We start from the raw sequence: 22,158 nt of genomic DNA, 5'->3' as shown, positions 1-22,158 counted from the left end.
TGTACTCATATCTTTGTGCGAAATATTATCTGAATTTGTCCAGTTATTATAGCGTGAATGGGTCACAAACTTTTAACTGCTTTCACGTATTTATAAATACGATATTTGTATAGATTAATGTATTGGCAGAACTGTCCATATACCATTAAATTAAGGATGTAGTTCTAGGAAAAAATATTTTGTAGATGCGTCTGAAAAAAAAAGTGATCGTAGTCTGATCTGCATTTATATGAGATTGCAAAAGAATTTAGTTAATGACATATAAATAATTTCCAATTACAGCATCCGCATCGCTATCAGCCCATGTCGGTCTCTACACCGGCGACGTCACAGGGCAACTACCAGAACATGGCAACGATGACCCAATCCCACCCCAACTACCCGACAGCGATGCTGGTCCAACAGCCGCAGACACTGGGCCCACACGCGGGCCTGCTCTCGACGCCGCCGCGGAACATTCTCGAACAGCAGTCGAAGCACGCGATAGATCTGATACACTTTAGCAACAAGGGCCACGGCGTGCTCGGCCTGCAGAGCGTGTCCCGCATCGGCGACGTCAACTACGACAGGACGCGCGTTAAGTTCGACTACAGTTCGACTCCCGCGGATTCGACGTATCAAAACGTGCGCCCCCCCGTCTCCAACAACCCCAGCTCGGACTCCAGTTCCAGCATGAACACTCCATCCGTGGGCGTGAGTTCCAATACCACGCCCAACACCAGCTCCGACACGAGCACCTGTGAGAGCAACGAGCCGAGCCTGCCGAGTTCTCCGGATAACAACATCGACCGGACCGCCGCGGTCAACGGGCCCGACCCGGATCCTGACCGACGCGAACCTTCACTAAACACCTCGATGGGAATACTGAGCCTGAACGAGAGCTCCACCGCAACCAACACGTCGCTCAACGTCAGCCTGCCCCCTTCAGAGAGTCCCAAACCGAACGTTTCGAATGAAGAGGTACAGGAAACGGAAGAAGTCAGACTAGACGCCCCGTCTTCCAGCAAAGTAGTGATCCGGTCGAGCGGGCCGGACTCCCTGCTGAACTTCGGACTCGGTCTGCAGGCGGCGCTGTCGCCATCTCACGGCCAGGAGGGGAACTACGTGGTGTCGAGATCGCACAGAGACCCTCACAGGGAGAGGGAGAAAAGACACAGTCTCACGCCCTCGACGCATTTGCAGGCCAATCATAATACGCCGAATAGGTGAGACTTTTCAGTTATATGTTTCTGATCTCTTTCTCTTGTCTTCTTGTTCACGGTTGACTTCCACGGTGAAGGAATAACATCATGTAATGAAAATCAAACCTGCAAAATTATAATTTGTGTAACTGTGTGTACTGGTGGTAGGACCTCTTGTGAGTTCGCGCGGGTAAGTACCACCACCCCGCCTATTTCTACCGTGAAGCAGTAATGCGTTTCGGTTTGAAGGGCGGGGCAGCCGTTGTAACTATACTTGAGACCTTAGAACTTATATCTCAAGGTGTGTGGCGCATTTACGTTGTAGACGTCTATGGGCTCCGGTAACCACTCGACACCAAGTGGGCCGTGAGCTCGTCCACCCATCTAAGCAAGAAAATAAATAAAAAATCTTCTTAGTTTATATATTTATCATGTACAAGTAATAATGTGTAATGTACAAGTTATAATGTACTAGTGTAAAAGTTGTGCTGCTTGCCAGTAATAGTAATAGTATTATCGAGCATTATTTTCTTGTATTTTCTTTGTTGTTTTGTTGTAGGCTGTCCACAGGTTGTTATTACTATGTGTGCTTAAGTATGTTTTCTATTCGGGTTCACCGTTTAATTTGATTTTGTTTTGTTTTTTCTTATTTTTATACTAGTTTAGACCATGTTCTAAGTCTGTACACTATCCTTCATTCCCGCAATGAACCAAAGGGAAACGGGGGTGACTGAAAATCAGCGCTGTTCGATTTATCGACCTTGAACAGCATTAGCTGAGCCACCCTCCTTTTGCTTTTTCTTTTTTTTTATTTGTATTTTATTTTATTTAATGGGAAAGGCAATAAATTATTTTATTATTATTATATACAAGATTAGCCATGTGTTTCCCTTGTCGCGGCAGACATTCAGCGGAGATAGTGGCGACCAGTCTGCTGGACGCGGCGCCGGTCGGGGGGCCGTGCGGGGGGTTGGGCGGGGGGACGGACGCGCGCGCTCGGCGGCGGCGCCGCTCCCGCAGCAGCGAGCGCCCCCTCCCCGCGCACTACGTAGCGCTGTACCCCTACCACCCGCAGAAACCGGACGAACTCGAACTCACCAAAGGAGGTATGGGTCTGCTTTTACTGCCTTCGAAGACAGACGATTGTATTTGAAGTCGTCGTGTACCAAAGGATAAGACGTCCGGTCCGTTCGTATTGAACGATGCACTGGTGTTCGAATCTCAGGCGGGTACCAATTTTTTCTAATTAAACACGTACTCAACAAATGTTCACGATTGACTTCCACGGTGAAGGAATAATATCGTGTAGTAAAAATCAAACCCGCAAAATTATAATTTGCGTAATTACTGGTGGTAGGACCTCTTGTGAGTCTGCGCGGGTAGGTACCACCACCCGCCTATTTCTGCCGTGTAGCAGTAATGCATTTCGGTTTGAAGGGTGGGGCAGCCGTTGTAACTATACTAGAGACCTTAGAACTTATATCTCAAGGTGGGTGACGCATTTGCGTCGTAGATGTCTATGGGCTCCAGTAAACACTTAACATCAGGTGGGCTCGTCCACCCATCTAAGCAATAAAAAAAAGTATTCAAACTTCAGTTCAAGAACAACAAGTTGGTGGGGTTTGGTAAACATTAAGATGCAGGGGGCTTATTTCTTTAAAAATTCTCAATTCCCTTATTCCGCTTCGCTTCAGGTGATCCGTTTGCTGTTTCGCTTCGAGTAGTTCCGATTACTGACTGACTGCGTGCCATCTCTACAACGCTCGTATAGCCTTCATCCCTAGAATTATCGAGAATATTCCACACATCTCTTGTATTGTTTTTCTGCTATCTGACATTAGATGGCGTTGTACTTTTCGAGCGTTCTAGGTGCTACTAGATCCTTCGATATTCGTTCGACTATCCGATGGCGTTACTCTTACGGGCGTGACATTATTTTATTACTCAAATAAATACTCGTTATTATTTGCGTCTAGTGGTATACACCGTGACCGAGAGATGTCGCGACGGCTGGTACAAAGGATTCTCGGAGCGAAGTCAACGGGCTGGAGTGTTCCCCGGGAACTACGTAGCGCCGCACCGAGCCAAGCACGACAAGGTACTGCAAAAAATATAGTTTAAGTTTAGCGACATCTGGTGGAGAATGAAGCCACAACCCACTCGGGGTATATTAGCACAGAATCGCTTAGAGACGCGAACTTTACTAATGTATTGTAACAAAAAAAAATTGTTGTTCAATCTGAAATGCGTGACTGGCGAAACAAGTAACAACGGTAACAGTAAAACATGATGATAGCACGATAATATAAAAAAAGGAACAAAAATTGTAAAGCACGCAATGTAACACAAATATATAAACGATAGTCCGGGGGCAATGCTCTATGACCTCGTCCGATGCTGTAAGCTTTGCCGCCATAGATAGCGGCACATCAAATATGAATATTCAAAAATGAAAGGCTTAATTGAATATGCAATTTCGAAAAGGGCACATGTCGCATATTTTGTCAAGTACGTTTTTTCTTATACATGTACTTTTGAGGCTTACGTACACCCGTTTTATAATAATTCCAGTAATTTTCAATTGCTAATTAATACTAAAATATATCTCAAAAGTTCATATTTTCAATTTTACACTGCTTTAGAAAATAATCAGTTTTTTTTTCACTTCCTGATCATTTTACATTTTCGGAGAATTGAATTTTCGAAATTACATATTCAATTAATCTTAAATGTACGAAAAATCGTAATCAAAAAACGACATTAATAAACAAAAGAAAATTTGAATTATCAAACGAATGTTCTGTATGTGTATGTTTCAGAGTGTAGTGAGTACGGTGGGTACGGTGCCGAGCCTGAAGGCGATGACGTCAGGGCCTCCCCCTCCCCCGGACGCCCCGCCGCGGGCCCCCTCACCCTCCCCGCTGCTCCCTACAGGTAAATACGGACTAATTACAGAATTGTACTATAAAGTCATGTTGACTGGGCTTCTGTACTGTTTTCAGCTGTGTAGTATGGCTATTTTTATTAGATTTAAACCCCATGTCTCAAACAAGACGCGTCACCAAATGATGATTGCTCAAAATACATCCTAATCGTTTGTATGTTAACTATATTATTATAATTAAATTAGATGAAGTAATTAAGCAGAGTTCTCTTATCAGATTTTTTGTCCTGGAAATTTGTGAGCAATAATTAATGAAACAATTTCTGACATTAATCTCTGTATGTTCCATTAACCCAATTCTTATGTAATAAATATTATTACATCAATTGTAGAAACTAGTACAGTTTAGTGTTAAACCATAATCACCGACATTTGAAGATTTTTATGTATTGCATTTTCTCTTTTGTTTTGATATTGATATTTTGAATGAACAAGTACTGGTGTACAAGTTTACTGGTGGTAGGACCTCTTGTGAGTCCGCACGGGTAGGTACCACCACCCTGCCTATTTCTGCCGTGTAGCAGTAATGCGTTTTGGTTTGAAGGGTGGGGGCAGCCGTTGTAACTATACCTTAGAACTTCTATCTCAGGGTGGGTGGCGCATTTACGTTGTGGATTGACACCAGGTGGGCTGTGAGCTCGTCCACCCATCTAAACAATAAAAAAATAAAAAAAGTACGAACATTTTCAGCTCTTTAACAGCTATTAAACAGTAAGTAACAGAACCAGTTTACAGATCAAAAAATTGTATTTTTTTCCCTACCTATTCGCTGGTGCCGTAAGAGGCTATTCCAGCTACTCACAGACCGAAAACGTTTCTTAACAGTTTTGTCTTTACCCGCCTATAGAAATGTTCATAATGAGTTTATTAATTTGTATTACAGCACAGCCTTTGACGTACCCCTGGAATTCGACGACGCTATGTATGCAACAAACAACGCCTAGATCTGAAAAGGTATGTTTTGAAACAATAATATGTTAATGTAATTTTGGTAAGAACGGTGGAAGGGTTTTTTGCGGTAGGTAGCAGTGAAGCAGTAATGCGTTTCGGTTTGAAGGGCGGGGCAGCCGTTGTAACTGTACTGAGACCTTAGAACTTATGTCTCAAGGTGGGTGGCGGCATTTACGTTGTAGATGTCTATGGGCTCCGGTAACCGCTTAACAAAAGATGGGCTGTGAGCTCGTCTACCCATCTAAGCAATAAAAAATAAAACGTAGGCATCGGCTTGGCTGTGTCCCTGACATTGCTAACGTCCGTGAATGACGGTAACCACTAACCATCAGGCAGACCCTATGCTCGTCTGCTTACAAGGGCAATAAAGAAACAATGATTTAAACGAGACAACGTAGTAGACAGACAAAGTTACTTTCCAGATATAGGACAGGTATTCGTGATATAAGATGGTCGACAGCGGCTTGGCTCTGTCCCTGGCATTACTGACGTCCATGAGCGACGGTAACCACTTACCATCAGGTTGGCCGTATGCTCGTCTGCCTGCAAAGGCAAGAAAAATAAAAGAAAAAAAACATCAATAAAGACGAAAACAATTATTGTATCTTCTAATATGAAGAAATCTTTAAATGGCGCTAATTATTTTTTTTCTAAATAACTATCATGAAGGTCGAGACTTTTTGGCGGGAACGCGAGGAGCGAAGTTGTGTGATTTGTTTTAATTTGTCTATTTAGTGTTTCTTGAGGTTTAAATGTGTTATGACGGTGGTTTATTAACTGTTTAGTAACTGTGAAAGTGCACAAATGTGGGAAAATGAAACAAAGCTCCTGGACGTAACTTCTCGGGATCCTCCAAAAAGTCCACTGAAAAAGTCTCAGTAAATGACCACCATTTTACTGAGATTATATTTCATCCCATATTATCTCATCTCATTTCATTTCATTTCATCCCAGTTGATTAATGTCTGAAATTAATCATTTTCATGTCATTTCCCTCCATATTATCATAAAATTAAGAATATAAATTAAAATAAGACATGACTTAAAGGTCTTAGCTACCAGGTCATAAAATCTCTTTAAAAAAAATCATGAAGATCCATTCAGTGATTCCGGAGACATGCACAAACAAACAGAAAGAGCTTTCTTTACCCATTCACCTTCTCACCAGTTTTCTTCAATGAACAGACACATCATATAAATCATTATGTAATCGACGCATTTATCGAATGTATTGTCCACAGTCGAGGGACAAAACGAAAGCGGAGAAGTCTTCTATATCGAGCGGCGTCAGTCTCATGAAGCGTTGGGCGGCTATGAAGAAGTGCAAGTCTCCGCCGCCGGCCGCAGCGTACAGCATCGACAACCCCGTGTTCGAGGACGGACCCTCGCGCTTGTTAGACGTGCCACTGCACCCGCACCACGTCAGGTCAGTGGCTCCCAAACTGTTTACAAACCATCGCTGGAGGACAGCGGCTCTCAAACTGTTTACAAACCATCGAGTTTAACGCTCAAGTTTGATGACAATAACTATTCGGTTTAGCGATAGACAGCGGCTTGGCTATGCCCCTGGCATTGCTGAAGTCCGCGACGGTAACCATTCACCATTAATTAGGCCATTTGCTCGTCTGCCTACATGGGGAATTTAAAAAAGAAATTGAAATAACAGTACTTATAAATCGTTAATGATTTGAATTATAAATATATGTAACTACCCTCATCGTAGGACACAAGATATTTGGCGGATGTCTGAATCTCGCTAAAGACATTTTCAAGATAAGCTTGCGTATATATTATACAAGTTCCGAATAACAACATTGGGACCGTCAGTCTACCGAGCAATATCACCCGCTTGGTGGAAGATCTTCCATTAGGCGTTACTCCCAATATATAATTCGGGTTCAAGATAATTGTACTACAGCGAAATATTAAACAAATTAATAAATCAGGCGATTGGCTCTTTAATTTTCATTTGTGTTTTGTTAATAACGTAAACTCAGAATATATGTGTATATGTTTGTTTTGTTATCATTTCAAACGTCAAGCGAACAAAGAGTATAATATTAGCATTCAATTGTAATGTACATAAAAATAATATATTTTTAGATAATTATAATCTGTTACAAGATTTTTTATTTATAAATTTTACACATTGCATTCTTTGTTCACTTGTTATTTACTACATTAATCGTTAAAGGGCTTAGATGAGAGTTTAAATGGTTCAAGAGAAGAAAAAAACCATCCAGAATTTTTAAATTGAAGGATCATTAAAAAAAATGCTATAAAATATTTCGTTTGATTAAATTCCAAATTTATTTTGATCTTTAAGCTCTCATGCGTTACGCTTGGAATGGCCGTGTGTGAGCTAACAGCACTTATGTCATTTTTGACGCGACACGTACCAGCGGCTGAATTTCATTTACAACACTCAAACTTATCGTACGCGCTTCATTGAGTTTCAATGTACTTATATATAAGAACAAAGAAAACTTGTTATCTTAAAAAAAAAAACTTAATCACCTACCCTCAAAAAAAAAAATGCTATTATCTTTCTCCGTAGTCCCAAAGATCGCATGTATTTAATATCCCAATTACGCACTTAACTAATTTCTTTATTAAAATCTTAATATAATTAACAAATGCAATAATTAAATCGGCTCCAAAATTTCTCACAAGTATTATGTATTGCAATCGTTTGTAAGGAGTTAATACTGACACAACCCGAGCAGATAAAATATTCATTTGAAAATAAAATTCTATTGGTATCTTAATATGGAATAATAGAAATTAATCTACAATCATAGAGTGCAGTTATTCTGATATTTTATTCAATTGATTGATTTATTGATCACATAATAAAATTGAACTAACAAAACAAATTGAATGTGAACTTTGACAAGCGTTGGATTTAGGAGGCGAGCTAGATTAGGGTTGTCCAAGGTACATCCAAGTTTTCAAGTTAAAAAATAGAGTAATTTCGCGAATTCCCCCAATAATAGTAAAATATAGCTTCACTTTTAAATGAAGTCATAGGAATGGAATGCTACAAGAACGAAGATAAATTTTACCAAATATTGATTATCCGTTTTGACTATTATCCAAACTATTTATATCCAAAACTATTTTCTGGTTACGGCCGCATAAAAATAAGCCTTTGGTCTTGGTGTGGATAGCCCTGAGCTAGATAGATTCTTTCATACTATAATTAAGGCTTAAGGGACTTTGTGTGAAAAAGGGTTATCATTTATGTTGACTTGATTATTTGAATTATTTTCATTTTGTTTCGAAACACCAAACCAAACTGCCGATGCATTGTTAATTGTAGATCCCAATCTTCAATACTGCTTCATCAATGTTTTCTTTGATAAAAATATAATTAAAAAGAGAAAAAAAAAAATTGTTATCGAGTCGAGTGTAAGTTTGAGTGTTGTCTCGTGTGGCGGGTCAGAGGTTGTAGAGTACGTTGTGGCGCGACAGGTCGGGGTCGTGCCCCTCGCAGCTGCTGCGCGCGCTCCCCGCCGCTGACAGACGACTCCGCGCCCCCGCCGCACCATTCGCGCACAGGTTCGCATCTACACGCACATACACGCACAGGATCACATCTCCGCACACAAACACGCAGGTCACATCTGCATACTTGCGCACAGGGTCACACCTACATACACGCAAAGGTCGCATCTACACAAAGATACACACGCAGAAACAGTATATTATCTGTACACATACGCATAGGGTCACATCTCCACACAGAAACAAGCAGGTCACATCTGCACACTTGCGCACAGGGTTACATCTACATACACGCAAAGGTCGCATCTACACAAACATACACACGTGCGCACAGTATCACATCTGCAAACATATGCACAGCGTCGCATCTACAAACACACGCTGTCCCTCATCCACGCACACAAACAGAATCACATCCACACACACATGAAGGTCGTATCTACATACGCACGCACAGCATTTACTCACATATACACGTAACATATTGGTATGTTGGACACATGCACGCGCAAGTAGCTCCACGCATGCACATCATACACACATGTGTGAATTTTCTACGCACAATTTCCACACAATTACAATCGAATCGCGTTATGCATGTAAATACAAAAAAAACCGTTTTAATCTTTCGCAGTTGTCGACATTATAAACCCTATTATTTAACGGGAACAAAATCCTATAAATAATATTGTTTATATATAAAAATGTTATTAACTTAATATTAACGTGCACGCATCAAACACAGTTTTACTAATCCGATTTTCAATTTAGAGCATAATTTGCGAAGCATGCGCGGATAATACGAATCAGTTACTGTGACTAGCGAAAAATGAAATAAAATTAAACGAAATCAGTTAAAAAAAATTTTATGAAATGAAATTCAATAATTGTAATGAAAATAGGCCCTGTGAAACCAGTGTTTCCCAACTTTTTTTGTGCCATACCCCATTGTAACATTTCTAAAATTTTTATGCCCTCCATACTTAATTTTTGACATTAAAAAACTGATTTGTTCACTTAAGAAACATAAATGTTAGGCTTTAGGAAGAAATCACTATGAAATTGTTATATGAGTTTATGTTAAGTAATATTTCAAAACATAATAAAAACTGAAATTCGAATTCAAAATAAATTTTCCCCAGATTTTTTATATTAAGTTAGTGCGATTGATCCCCCCCACCTTAATTATCAAATTGCCCCCTTGTGGGGCGTAGGCAACACGTTGGGAAACATCGCCCTAGACTGATTTGAGCATCACTACCCCTCATAACATCTCATTCATCTTAGAAACAAATAAAACAATTATTTATTTACTTACACGGAATGAACACGAATATTCACGTAACACGCTCGTTAAGTTTTGCTTATATGAATTTGTTTGTGCCGTAAGTGTTTTTTTGTCTAGCTTCGCTTTTGAGTAACTAATCAATTGAATAGCAAATATTAAGCGATTTTATTTGTGTTGTAATAAAATGAAAATCTTCACCGTACATCTCATTCGCGATTAATGTAAAACTTTTTATTTATTTAATTAAATTATAACTTCAGTCGGTTTTTAGTGAAATTTTGATGATGATGATACAATGTTTTTTTTTATGTTTTTTCGTATTGTAGATCTACAAATGAGAGTCCGTGGCAAACTCAGCACAGGAAATCGCAATCTCTCGACGTCACCGCCGCTAGGAAAGACAGACACCATTCGCAAACCGTCAAAGAAAGGTATACATGGCACAATATGTTCAAAAGGAAGGATTCGAAAAAAAAACCGTATAAATATCCTATAATTATCAAAATTTTAAAGTTATCTTATTATAAAAGATTCATTTGAAAGTGAGAGGTAACATTTTCTAAACGAAACTAATTAATACATAATTATAAGTATCATATTAGTACGTTGGTAAATTTTATTCAGACCACATTGCAATGACAACTGATACAATAATAATTATAAAGCTTAATAGGAAAATGCTGGTGGTAGGACCTCTTGTGAGTTCACGCGGGTAGGTACCACCACCCTGCCTGTTTCTGCGCGTGAAGCAGTAATGCGTTTCGGTTTGAAGGGCGGGGCAGCCGTTGTAACTATACTGAGACTCTGACACGACTTTTAAGCCACGCCTACTTGGACACGACTTTTGTTGGGTCATTTTTAGAGCGCAGTTACATTTCCTGACTTATTATTTATTCGTAGATTTTTACGGTACATTTTTACCGGCAAAGCCACATGTTATTCGCTACGGCAGCATTGTCGATACCTTTTTTTTTGTATTGTCGATACCTAATTAAAATAGAAAATTTTGCGGACTCACAAGAGGTCCTACCACCAGTAGTTTCGCTAACGATGCCATATGTAAGTAAACAAAAGTATTTTTCATTCGCAGATACCGCTGTATAGTTCCGTACCCTCCCAACTCGGAGTATGAGTTAGAATTGAAAGTGGACGACATAGTGATAGTGTCGAAGAAGCGCGGCGACGGCTGGTACAAGGGAACGTTGCAACGCACAGGTCGCACCGGTCTGTTCCCGGCCTCGTTTGTGCAAAGCTGCCCTCACGAATGACGTACGTACGACAAATACGCTAGTGTCTTTTATTAGACACACCACGGGGACAGTCATGATATTTGCCACAACATGAGATTAAAATTTTATCAACCCTTGTGTACTAATATTCCGTTGCCTACCGTCAGGTATGCCGCATTAAATAATAACCGTATTGTGTTAAGAGGTCAACAATACATTGGCGGCTATGTGCGAAGAACATGCAATTTGGCCATGCTCGACTTATGTAAAAATGTCCCGATTACAACTCGATTAAATTTAGTTATGGCTGTATGAACTATTTCCTTTTTGCGTGTCACTTTAGTAGGACAGTCCTATATGCCTTTAAAAAAACATAGATTCTGTATCTCAAAAACAAATTAGATTATCAAACTACAGCACGTTTTATCGAGTTGTAATCTAAAAACACTATGTATAGATTATAAATGTCGGTCGGTGTCAGAATGTTGGAACTGTCAATGTCACTTGCCTCCAGCTAAATTTGAAAATAGAACAAAAAAATAAAAGGAACAGATTCAATGTTTTAATTGAATTAAATGTATATGAAAATGTTTAGCAAGTTTTTCAAGTCAAACGATTGTATTAAGTTGTATATAAACAACAATACAATGAATACAGGTGCCCACCTTTTACTAAGTTAGTTTTTTTTTTAATCTCAATAGATTCATGTAATTGTTACATGTATAAAATCTAATAGAAAAAAAGCCGGGATCCCTTTGTTTTATTAAAAATGATAAAATATTCAAAGACTCAGGTTAAAAAATAATAATTTGGAACTGAAGTGCAAAGTATTAATTCAGCATTGTTAATGAATTCAATAATATTTTCAAATAAAATTATAAAAACGCATATAAAAACAATGGTTCAATTAAATTTCTTAAAAATTCTACTTTCGGTAATCCTCCCAAGTCTTAAGATCATCAAATAGGATCCCAGAGCTGAAAAACATTTTGTCTCTATCCGAAAATTATATATTTTTTAATTTTCTTTTGTTTAAAAAAAAACAATGCGGGCCAAATGAATGAGTCCAGAGAGAATATAATTAATGATAATTATAATTATTAATAGTGTATTTTTATAATTATTAATAAAATTGAGTATCTATAATTGTAATATTTGTCTGTAGCATCTTGTAATACGATATATTAGCTAATGAATTTCCACACTTTTTCTACTAGAAATATTTTTCCCATAGTTTATGTAATAAAAATTATATTTATTCGTCTTTTAAACTCGTTGGTCGGTGTGACAAGCGAGACGGGGCTTGCTTAGTGTTAAATTATGAGTCAACTTTCACAATTTTGTCATTTAAATTTCAACTTTGGAATTAATATAGTGACATATCTGATTATTATTTTTTATTATATCAACAGTATCTAGTGATCAGATATATAAAGTCGCTTGCTCGTTATCGATTGTTAAATACCAGAATTGATTGTTTTTTTATTAACTTTGTGTCCGGACATATGTCAAGTGTTGTAAGATCGTTTATAAAATTCGAAGGTGCAAAATCTTGATTTAACTTATATCGGAATATTGATTTTTTAAGCAATTTACTCAATTTATAGAGAGTATGAGTAGTATTCGTGTAATAATTAAGTCTATTTTTACAGTTTATTATTTGTAACGTTTCCGATACTCCCACTTTTTATGATCACGGATCACTAAGGTATTGTTTGTAGTCATTTGAATATTGTGCTGAATATAGTAAACTGTAAAAGAACTGCAGAAAACTGTAAAAATAGTTTTAATTAGAATTTTTTTAAAATAAGACCAAAAAAAAGTTGGTTTCTTAGAGAGTTTTAACTGATCATTTTTTTTTAAATCGAAAGCAAGCGATTTACCTTAGTGTAAATCTGTTCCACAAATTTATAATATGTTGAAGACAGCAGTAGATGTAATTTTTAAATTAAATTAAAATATTTTATTTTTTAGATAAATGTAATCTACGAATTTTCATAAGAATTTAGTGATTTTATTTCACATTTGTATTCTAATTCAATGGTGTGTTTAAAATTGATAGGTCAATCGGTTTCTGTGTTGTTTTTTTTTTAATTCATTCGGACGTGGTATAGGAAACTTCATGTGACGTCATTCGTGGCCAAATAACATAGGAGCTAACCATAGAATATGCATTAAAACAATATGCTTTATTCACAAAATTTGATATACTTGTAATGATAGATATATTTTTTTTTAAAACATTTTCAAACTGAATTGTTGATATTTCAGAGAAACAATGATGGAAGAAACGTTTTGATCTAGTCGAGATCCTAATAACTTTTTATCTTTGATTCATAATCTAATAGAAGAGTCTATTCAAGTGGGTTTGTACGCGGTACCTACAGCTTCTAGCCTAACCACGTCCGTTTGAATAATTCCCTGACAATGTATAGGAGGAATATCTTTGTAAGTTCTTTAGGACTACAATTTTACGCTTATTATTATTATTTAAAACACCCTTCGTTTGTAAGACACTGCCATATTAAATATCCTTTATAGGTATATTTAGGATTTTTATAGGTAACAAACAACTATTGAGCGAAATCTTTGGTATTTATTTCGTGACAAAAAAAACTTTCTGATTTTACTATATAGGATACAATATTTAATTTATATATTCGCGTTGTAACGTAGGTTTGTGTAAATTATGTATTAGTGATTAGCGATGTATTTCCATCCTTCTCCAAGATGTATTCGGTCGGATTTGTTTTTACGTAGGTAAATTATATTTGTTTTTATCGCGTGATCTTTAATATAATATCTAAATTATAGTTTTTCATACAAAAACAAATGATATGTGTGTTGCCATTGTTCAAGAAAAAATTATCCGACCGGATGTGATCATGAGTCCATTGGAGTTTTTCGAAAACATTTTCGGATTTCATTAGTTGAATTCACAACTGATATTAAATTTAATGAATTAAGACTGTATATTAATAATTGATTTTTAGATTTATCTATGAATAATAATATTTATAGTTGGCAACACTACTTGATTGACAATTTTATATTTATAATGATATATTATTAATGACTTATATTCATTTTTCATTTCACCATTGAATGTTTTTGAAGTGTAGAATTTATCAAGTATGTATTTATTAATCACTAACTACGATTGAACCCGTGAAATAAATTGTAAAATCATCTCAATTATATTCATGCATTAATCTGTGCATCTCATCTCTAATCTATGCTTTAATTTATTCACTGAGTGTGTGTTCTACATTTTATTAGTTTCTACATTTCAATCTGTCAATATCATGAATTTACAGCAATAGTAATTGGTAACAATTAAAAAATATATATGTATGTATTTTTCGTGTTTTTTAAGTTACGACGAAACTGTATATTTGTTAAATGTTAAAAAACCTGTTAGAATCCATGATACCTCACAACTGAACTGGTAGATGGAATGTAGAGAGTTTTTTCCACCTACCTATTTGCTAGTAGCCTAAGGGGTTATTCCAGCTACGTGGTGACTAATAGGTCAGCTCGCGGATTCAACCTGAGAGAATTTGCTAAAATGAGTCTAATTTCGGAATCGCGATCTGCTGGGAAGATCCGGCTAGAAACTCAGTGGGCTATGTCATAATCACCCCGAACCCTTGCTTGCTTGCCAATAAGGCCGTCGGTGTCTATGCCAAATAAATAATAGTTTAAAAAAACTAACAAAATACGCTTTTATAGAAAATCCAACAAATCAGGATATTATCAAAATAACCCTTCTACTCATATCTGTTCATAAAATATTTATAACTACTGATACCATGCAGCCCACGCTTTTTTTTACAATAAAATCATTTTTATTGTTAAAAAAATTGAAAAATAATATTTTCTATTTTATAGTTGGATTTTTTATAAAAGCGGATTTTGTTATTTTTTTTAAAATATTATTTATTTTTAATTTTTTTGGTTGAATTTCAATTTTACCAAATTCTTTTTGAAATATTGAATTGACATCGGTCCTTAATAAGTATACCTGATTTTGAGTTAATCCAACGTTTTGAAGGGGGTCAAAATCATGTTCGAAGATTCCGTTACAAACATACTTACTAAAATACGTCTGAAGCTAATAAAAGCGTATTAAAAAGGTACTCCGATATTAAATCTGCTGGTGGATTAAATGTCGGATCGTTGACCGAATTAACCCTTTGACTGCCTTGTAGGTTATCGGTGCCCTACGTGGACCACTAAGTGTTTGTGTCGATTTCCGTTATTAAAGCTAACTTTACCGTCTTTTATTTTTAATGTATGGTTTAGTCTTTTTAGGTCTCTTAAAAATGGTATCTTTGGATTCGTCTTTCTCAGTCTACTAAGATATTCGGGCGCCTTAGTTACAGAAATCAACGTAAATACTTCAGTACGTCGCATAGGGCACCGATGACCTAGCAGTCAACGGGCTAATAGTTGATACATATTAAATCGGGCATTGCTAAATTATACTGCCATTACAGATAGACGAGCATAAGGGTTGCCCGGTAGTAAATAGTTGCCGGAAAACCTAATTAATAATAATAATAATAACTGGGAACAAATCACGCACGATCATCCGACCCCAAATTAGGATTCCCTGTGTTATGAGTACCAGAGACTGACACACACACACACACACACACACACACACACACACACACACACACACACACACACACACACATATACATATAAATATATACTTAAGTAGATTATAAACACACAGAGAAACACCAAACAAACGTGTTCATCGTACTAACGTTTGTCCGATGTGGGAATCGAACCCACGACCCTCCGCGCGACAGTCTGGAGCGCTAACGATTGCACCCCCGAGTCTAGATAATAGAATTGGTGTTGTACTAATAAAAAAATGAATATTACTTAATGACAGTCGTGCACGAAAACTTTTTGTTACTATGTACGTCGTTAATCGGGCTCGTTTACAACCCTCGGGGTCACTGACCGCCAGATCAACACGTTGATTTTAGTTCAGGTTCATATATTCACTAATTGCGTAGACATTTTTTTTTTTCCTTTTTATTGCTTAGATGGATGGACGAGCTCACAGCCCACCTGGTGTTAAGTGGTTACTGGAGCCCATAGACATCCACAACGTAAATGCGCCATCCACCTTGAGATGTAAGTTCTAAGGTCTCAAGTATAGTTACAACGGCTGCCCCACTCTTCAAACCGAATCGCATTACTGCTTCACGGCAGAAATAGGCAGGGTGGTGGTACCTACCCGCGCGGACTCACAAGAGGTCCTACCACCAGGTCCAACCACTATCGCATTCAGTCTTCTTCTTCTTTCTTTCCTATTACCCTCTGCTGGGGTTTTTTTTGTCATTCATCATCATAAGTTGTATCTCTCCACTGCTAGATGTAGGCTTCTCCCACAGTCCGACACAATCAACGATCCTCCGCCTTCCACATCCAATCGTTCCCAGCATATCCCCGCAAGTCATCGGTTCAACGGGCAAGGGGACGCCCAACGCTGCGCTTACCACGTCATGTCCAAGAGGGCCAGTTCCTGCTCTACTGAGAGACGTCAAGTTGTTCTGGGAAGGCCTCTCTTCCTTTTATCGCGTTCAGTGGGATAAATATTTCTTAAACAAACTCTCTATATACATTTAAGTATATTTATATATTTATTTTCAAGATCTTTGTATTATAACTTTCATAATATTGAAAATAACGAAACTAATATTTAATTTTTATATAACATTATTTATTAATTCGGTTGTGTTTGTGCGTGTGTACGTGTGCGTGTTATTTTTTTTATGTCTTTTGTATATTTAATCTGTAATATTACGTAACTCACACAACGAACGTTTTATAGATTCCAATGTATGTTGCTCATTTCTGTAGATTACTATGGATATTCTTGTCACAAAATAACGACTATTGGATGCTTGCGATAAATGTCGCGAGCATTCGGTGGTTTTGTAATAACCCTTGTTCATTTTAAAGTTTGCTTCTAGAGAGTAATTTTCAAAGGGAATCATATCGAAGTTGAATTAGGTAAAGAAATAAAGATTTCTTCTTAATTTATTTGTTTTTTTATTTATTAACACGTCGAACGCCAGCCATGCTTAGCTCAGTAGGCCTAGGCGGACACCCCGTGACCGCCTATAAGTATGGTCCAGGGGGCGAGACGGACAATAGTCGCTGATTCCGTAATTCATTCCATTATTTTTGAATGACTGCTTCACGATATCTGCGATAAAACATCTCAACAATTTTTAGACGATCTTGATATATTGGTGCGGCCCTAGTGGAAAGTATGTCGTCACGACACATGGTGTCCGTCATGGCGTTCAACGCGTTAAATTACCCTCATTGACTTACCTTGTGGCGGGATAACATAATTAAAGTTCTCGTGATGGATTGGAGAAGTACAGATTAAATTATTAAAGATATTCCGTCATTTATTAATATTGCTACGTAGCTATTTTAAGTTTCGCTTAGGATAATATTCCTACGCAATCTTCATTGGCTTCCGTCACTTCCACAATCGACTCTACAATATTTGTACACGAATAAAGTTGATAAGCGAACAATCGTAGACCAAGTTCAGGAGAATCCTTGTACTACGAACGCTTTGAAGAGGACCAGTGGCAGTTGAAACAGGTTAAACATAATTATTTTGTTTGCAAACAGAACGTGATAATGAAGCACTGCACGTAATTCTATACAATTTCTATTAAACACAATAAAACAGTATCTTACAACAATCAAAATAAGCGCTTATTAATCGCATAGTATTAGTTATTCATTGGTCCTAGTTTTAATATTATAGTTCATCTTTAACAAGTTTTAACATTTCATCTTCTTCCTCGCTCCATTCATCGGGATTTGAAGACATCTGCCCTAAAGCCTCCATCCTTCTTTCCATAGTTATTTTATCGAGTATATGTTCCATTTTCATATGCATGCAATCGTTGAAAACTGAAGCGTATTCGCAAATTTCAAATATATCTTCAACGATTTTTGAACATTCTAAAATTGCTGTCTTGAGGCGGGACATAACTTCGCTGTCGTCACCGTACACAGCCCTGTTTACTTCAAGAAGATTCTCCTGGCTCAATTTATTGTTTTTTATAATCGAATTCCGTTTGAGAATGCAAGCCACGAAACATTTTCCCTCCATATTCGACTGTGGTATTCGTTTAAGAAACTTCTCGACGTCCGCCATGGAAGCTTTGACTTGACGAGCGCATTCTGTCAAATTTTTCCTAAACGGTTCAATGTCTTCGTTCATTTTATTATATCGCTCGATGTGTTCATCTTTAGTGAGCGGCTTAAATGAGTAAACGATGTATATGAATGACACGATAGTTAAAAATGTTAAAATTCTAGAAATTTCCGACACGGCCATATTGGCGGTCTGACGATTTTCCCGCGCGCGTTTTGTTTTGCTCTTCATGTTCTTTCGTTTGACCCAACGGTTTTATTCGGCTAATTGACCGTTATCACGGAAAATAATAGACGTTGACGTGTGTAACGGTTAGTGGACCAGTTGCACAAGTACGAGCGGTAACAACTTCGCGATCTTGATAGCGCCAATGAATTTACGTATGTAACGATTACAAAACATTTAGAACAATTAACGAACTCAACTTCGTTTTTAACGAGTTTTTAGGTGCGTACCTAGTGATTTGATTGTGCGTCCACTACAAGCGTGCTGAGAATTTCGATTGCCTATTTCATTTTTAAATCGCATATCGCACACCAAATAGGAAGGAACTGAATATCAGCGCTGTTCAATGCATCCACTTCGAAAAACATCAGCTGAGCCATCCCCTCTGCCTTTTATTTTTTTACTTTACCGTAAAAATTTTAATCTGTGTAAATATATTTTTTGCCATTATATCCGTCGGAGCAAGTTATATCGGTGTACGAATTCATACGGATAATTCTGTGAATCTAAAATAGCGTTTGAGTTAAGAGTCAAATCCAGAGTTAACTATTCTGTTTTTTTGAAGATCTTTTACTAACGTCCGAATAAAAAGATAAAAAATGTAAAATTATGATTTATCATTTTTTCATATTCATTAGCATAAACCTTTTTTCTCTTTCATAAATACAGTTAATCTAAAGAAACTAAAATAAAGATGTTTCGACATAGGAACATATTTCATTATGATTTTTTGAGTGAATATTATTGCGGCGTAAACCAAAACAATATAAACGAAACTAAAAAATAAAAACATAATCAAGGCATTACCGATTTGCTTAGATGGGTGGACGAACTCACAGCTCTTCTAGTGCTTAGTTAATCTATGTACTTTAAAACGTTAATAGCATCACCCATCCACGCACATGAGATCAAAGTTTCAATTTGGTTTTATAACGGCTATCCTACCCTTTACAATAGAACGCATTTATGCTTTGCTTTTTTTATGAAGGTAGGATTACTGGCGGCCCGAAGGCCTTTCCAGTTTCGCCAAGACAGGTGGGCGGGCATAGGCTCCGCCAGGGGGTCCGATCAGCAGCCCGACCGCCTCCGAAACTCAAGGCTCAAGGGCAGCTGTTTCGGGAATACATCTACTACCGGATTGGGGCTCATACCCTACTTCTCCTTACAATACGTCCTATCGCCAAAAAGGCAGTTTTTTTAGACGAAATACACAATAGGTTTTACATAAAGAAACTAAATCAACGTTTCACTGAATTACGACTTTGCGTAAAATTATTAGAGTACCTAGTTATTCGTTTAAATTCAATGGGAAAAACAAATTAATAACAACTCTAAAAACGGGTTCGATGCCCCGATATCCTTGGCGTATTACATGGGTTACATTATTACGGCAATTCGAACGGAATGAAGCCATAGACGACGGCTACGCACGGTTTATGTGTACTTTGCCAATCGGATTTTCTTTATGTGACGCAATAAAAGGATTCACTCCGGTTTCTATCGTTATAAACGATTCACAATCAGAGCTACGCTGGTCTTTCGGAGAGTATTCACTTAAATATTTTACGACGTACGATTTGAAGTTAAAACTTTTATATTATACTTAAAACAGATCTTATCTTTATATTTTATGCAGCTTAATATTATTATATATATCACAATATCGTATAATATAAAATTATGTTTTTTACTGTCCCTGTAGGCAGACGAGCATACGGCCCACCTGATGGTGAGTGGTTACCGTCGCCCATGGACTTCAGCAATGCCAGGGGCAGAGCCAAACCGCTGCCTACCGTTAAATATCGTTAAACCGTTACCAACATAGTGGCGGGAGTCCCAGAAATCATAGTCGAATGACGTTCGATTTGTTGTGTTTAGTTCTCAGGACGCTTGTATTAAGCAAATTGCATTCTTGGTAAATAAGAATAATATTTTATTGAATGTTTATTTAAGAACGTTTTTTAATTAAACGATCTATTATAGGTAAGTTTGAATATTCAAAAACTTTGAATTATCTTTAAAAAATAGGTAATTATGAATTAAATTTCAACAATATCAGATCTCCGTATTGAAACGGGCTATGTATGACAAGTCTTTTGTGTCATATAATAATAAAGGAGACAACACGACGCTCATTTAGGTAAGTTAAAACGCATTAACTATAAAGCCAAGGTCGTGACAATAACATCAGTCTAGAAAGGCAGACTTGACGTTTAAAATGTACACGCCAAACACAACATACAATTCTTGTTGGCGGCGGGGCTTGTTTACAAAACCACATGTGTAGATTTTTTTATATTTTTTTATTGCTTAGATGGGTGGACGAGGTCACAGGCCACCTGGCGTTAAGTAGTTACTGGAGCCCATAGACGTATACAACGTAAATGCCGCCACCCACCTTGAGATAGGAGTTCTAAGGTCTCATAGTTACGGCTGCCCCACCTTTCAAACTGAAACGCATTACTGCTTCACGGCAGAAATAGGCGGGGTGTTGGTACCCGCGCGGTTTCACAAGAGGTCCCACCACCAGTAATTACGCAAATATAATTTTGCGGGTTTTTGATTTTTATTACAAGATGTTATTCCTTCACCGTGGAAGTCAACATTTGTTGAGTACGTACTTCATTAAAAAAATTGGTACCCGCCTGCGGGATTCGAACACCGTTGCATCGATACGAATGCACCGGACGTCTTATCCTTTAGGTCACGACGACTTCAGTGCACCGGAAATAGATTCCACTGCCCTGAGATTTATCTATTTTAGTTTATTAAAAGCTTTCCTCTTTGAATAATTCTTGTGTTCCTGTTTGCAGAGTAAATCAGAGAAAACATTGAAACCTCGACCTTATATCTATGGGTTTTGACCACGGCATCAATACTAGGTGGCCTCGTCTCGACTCGTATCTCTTCCGTCTCAGAATCAGTGAATTATTCAAGTTTGATAAGTTTTTGAACTTAATCTTAGTTCGTGATTAAAGTCGAACATTAACATGAATTGGGGCCAGAAAGTTCTTGAGTGGCGACCGCGTACTGGAAGACGTAGCGTGGGTAGGCCTCCCACAAGATGGGCTGACGATCTATTGAGGTTCGCGGGAATCCACTGGATGCAGGCAGCGCAGGACCGGTCTTTTTGGCGAGGCTTGGGGGAGGTCTATGTCCAGCAGTGGACGTCCATGGGCTGATAAGAAGAAGAAGAAGGCATTAGCTACAAATCAAAGACGGTGGGAATGACACAATCAAAGTCAGAAGAAAGTTTTAAAACTAGATTTTTATTTATTAAATAACATAAGTTTATTAAAAAACCTTAACATTTGGGGAGTGCTCTGAGGAATTGTTCGAGATGATACCGGCATCTCGTGTTTACCATCGCACCGCCCGCCACCGGAATAGAGTTCATCCATACTACCTGGAGCCACTGCGGTCATCCACAGTGCGTTTCCAGAGATCTTTTTTGCCACGTACCATCCGGCTATGGAATGTGCTCCCCTCCACGGTGTTTCCCGAGCGCTATGACATGTCCTTCTTCAAACGAGGCTTGTGGAGAGTATTAAGCGGTAGGCAGCGGGTTGGCTCTGCCCCTGGTATTGCTGAAGTCCATGGGTGACGGTAACCACTCACCA

At 37.8% G+C, this 22,158-nt stretch overlaps 2 protein-coding genes across 4 annotated transcripts in view; one reads left to right on the top strand and one right to left on the bottom strand.

Moving 5' to 3' along the window:
• The window catches only part of POSH (SH3 domain containing ring finger posh), a 35,644-nt gene extending 18,475 nt beyond the window's left edge, over nt 1-17,169 (top strand). The window contains exons 9-18 of one of the 3 annotated variants that reach the window (XR_016325681.1): nt 283-1,205; nt 2,085-2,287; nt 3,158-3,279; nt 4,001-4,115; nt 5,009-5,079; nt 6,318-6,502; nt 8,551-8,637; nt 10,198-10,302; nt 10,962-11,893; nt 11,929-17,169. Coding sequence is in view for 2 of the 3 variants with exons in the window: in XM_028172545.2 (XP_028028346.2) it covers nt 283-1,205; nt 2,085-2,287; nt 3,158-3,279; nt 4,001-4,115; nt 5,009-5,079; nt 6,318-6,502; nt 8,551-8,637; nt 10,198-10,302; nt 10,962-11,139 (1,989 nt within the window). In the remaining variant the exon portion in view is untranslated. Of the gene's footprint in view, nt 1-282; nt 1,206-2,084; nt 2,288-3,157; nt 3,280-4,000; nt 4,116-5,008; nt 5,080-6,317; nt 6,503-8,550; nt 8,638-10,197; nt 10,303-10,961 lie in introns of all 3 variants that reach the window. The other 2 variants (XM_028172545.2, XM_028172546.2) reach the window with 2 other exon arrangements.
• On the bottom strand, nt 10,959-21,522 carry Obp2 (odorant-binding protein 2). Its single transcript, XM_089739646.1, has one exon. The coding sequence runs from the start codon at nt 18,542-18,544 to the stop codon at nt 17,912-17,914; it is 633 nt and encodes a 210-aa protein (XP_089595772.1). The 5' UTR covers nt 18,545-21,522; the 3' UTR covers nt 10,959-17,911.
• Between the last annotated feature and the right edge of the window lie 636 nt (nt 21,523-22,158).

The sequence above is a fragment of the Bombyx mandarina genome, chromosome A1 (genome assembly GCF_030267445.1).
Source record: "Bombyx mandarina strain Sakado chromosome A1, ASM3026744v2".
NCBI classification, from domain to species: Eukaryota; Metazoa; Arthropoda; class Insecta; order Lepidoptera; family Bombycidae; genus Bombyx; species Bombyx mandarina.
This window is presented reverse-complemented; position numbering and strand designations above follow the sequence as displayed.

Bases quoted from the DNA above. Each gene is read 5' to 3' on its own strand.
- Obp2 (XM_089739646.1), bottom strand. From the start codon at position 18,544: ATGAAGAGCAAAACAAAACGCGCGCGGGAAAATCGTCAGACCGCCAAT.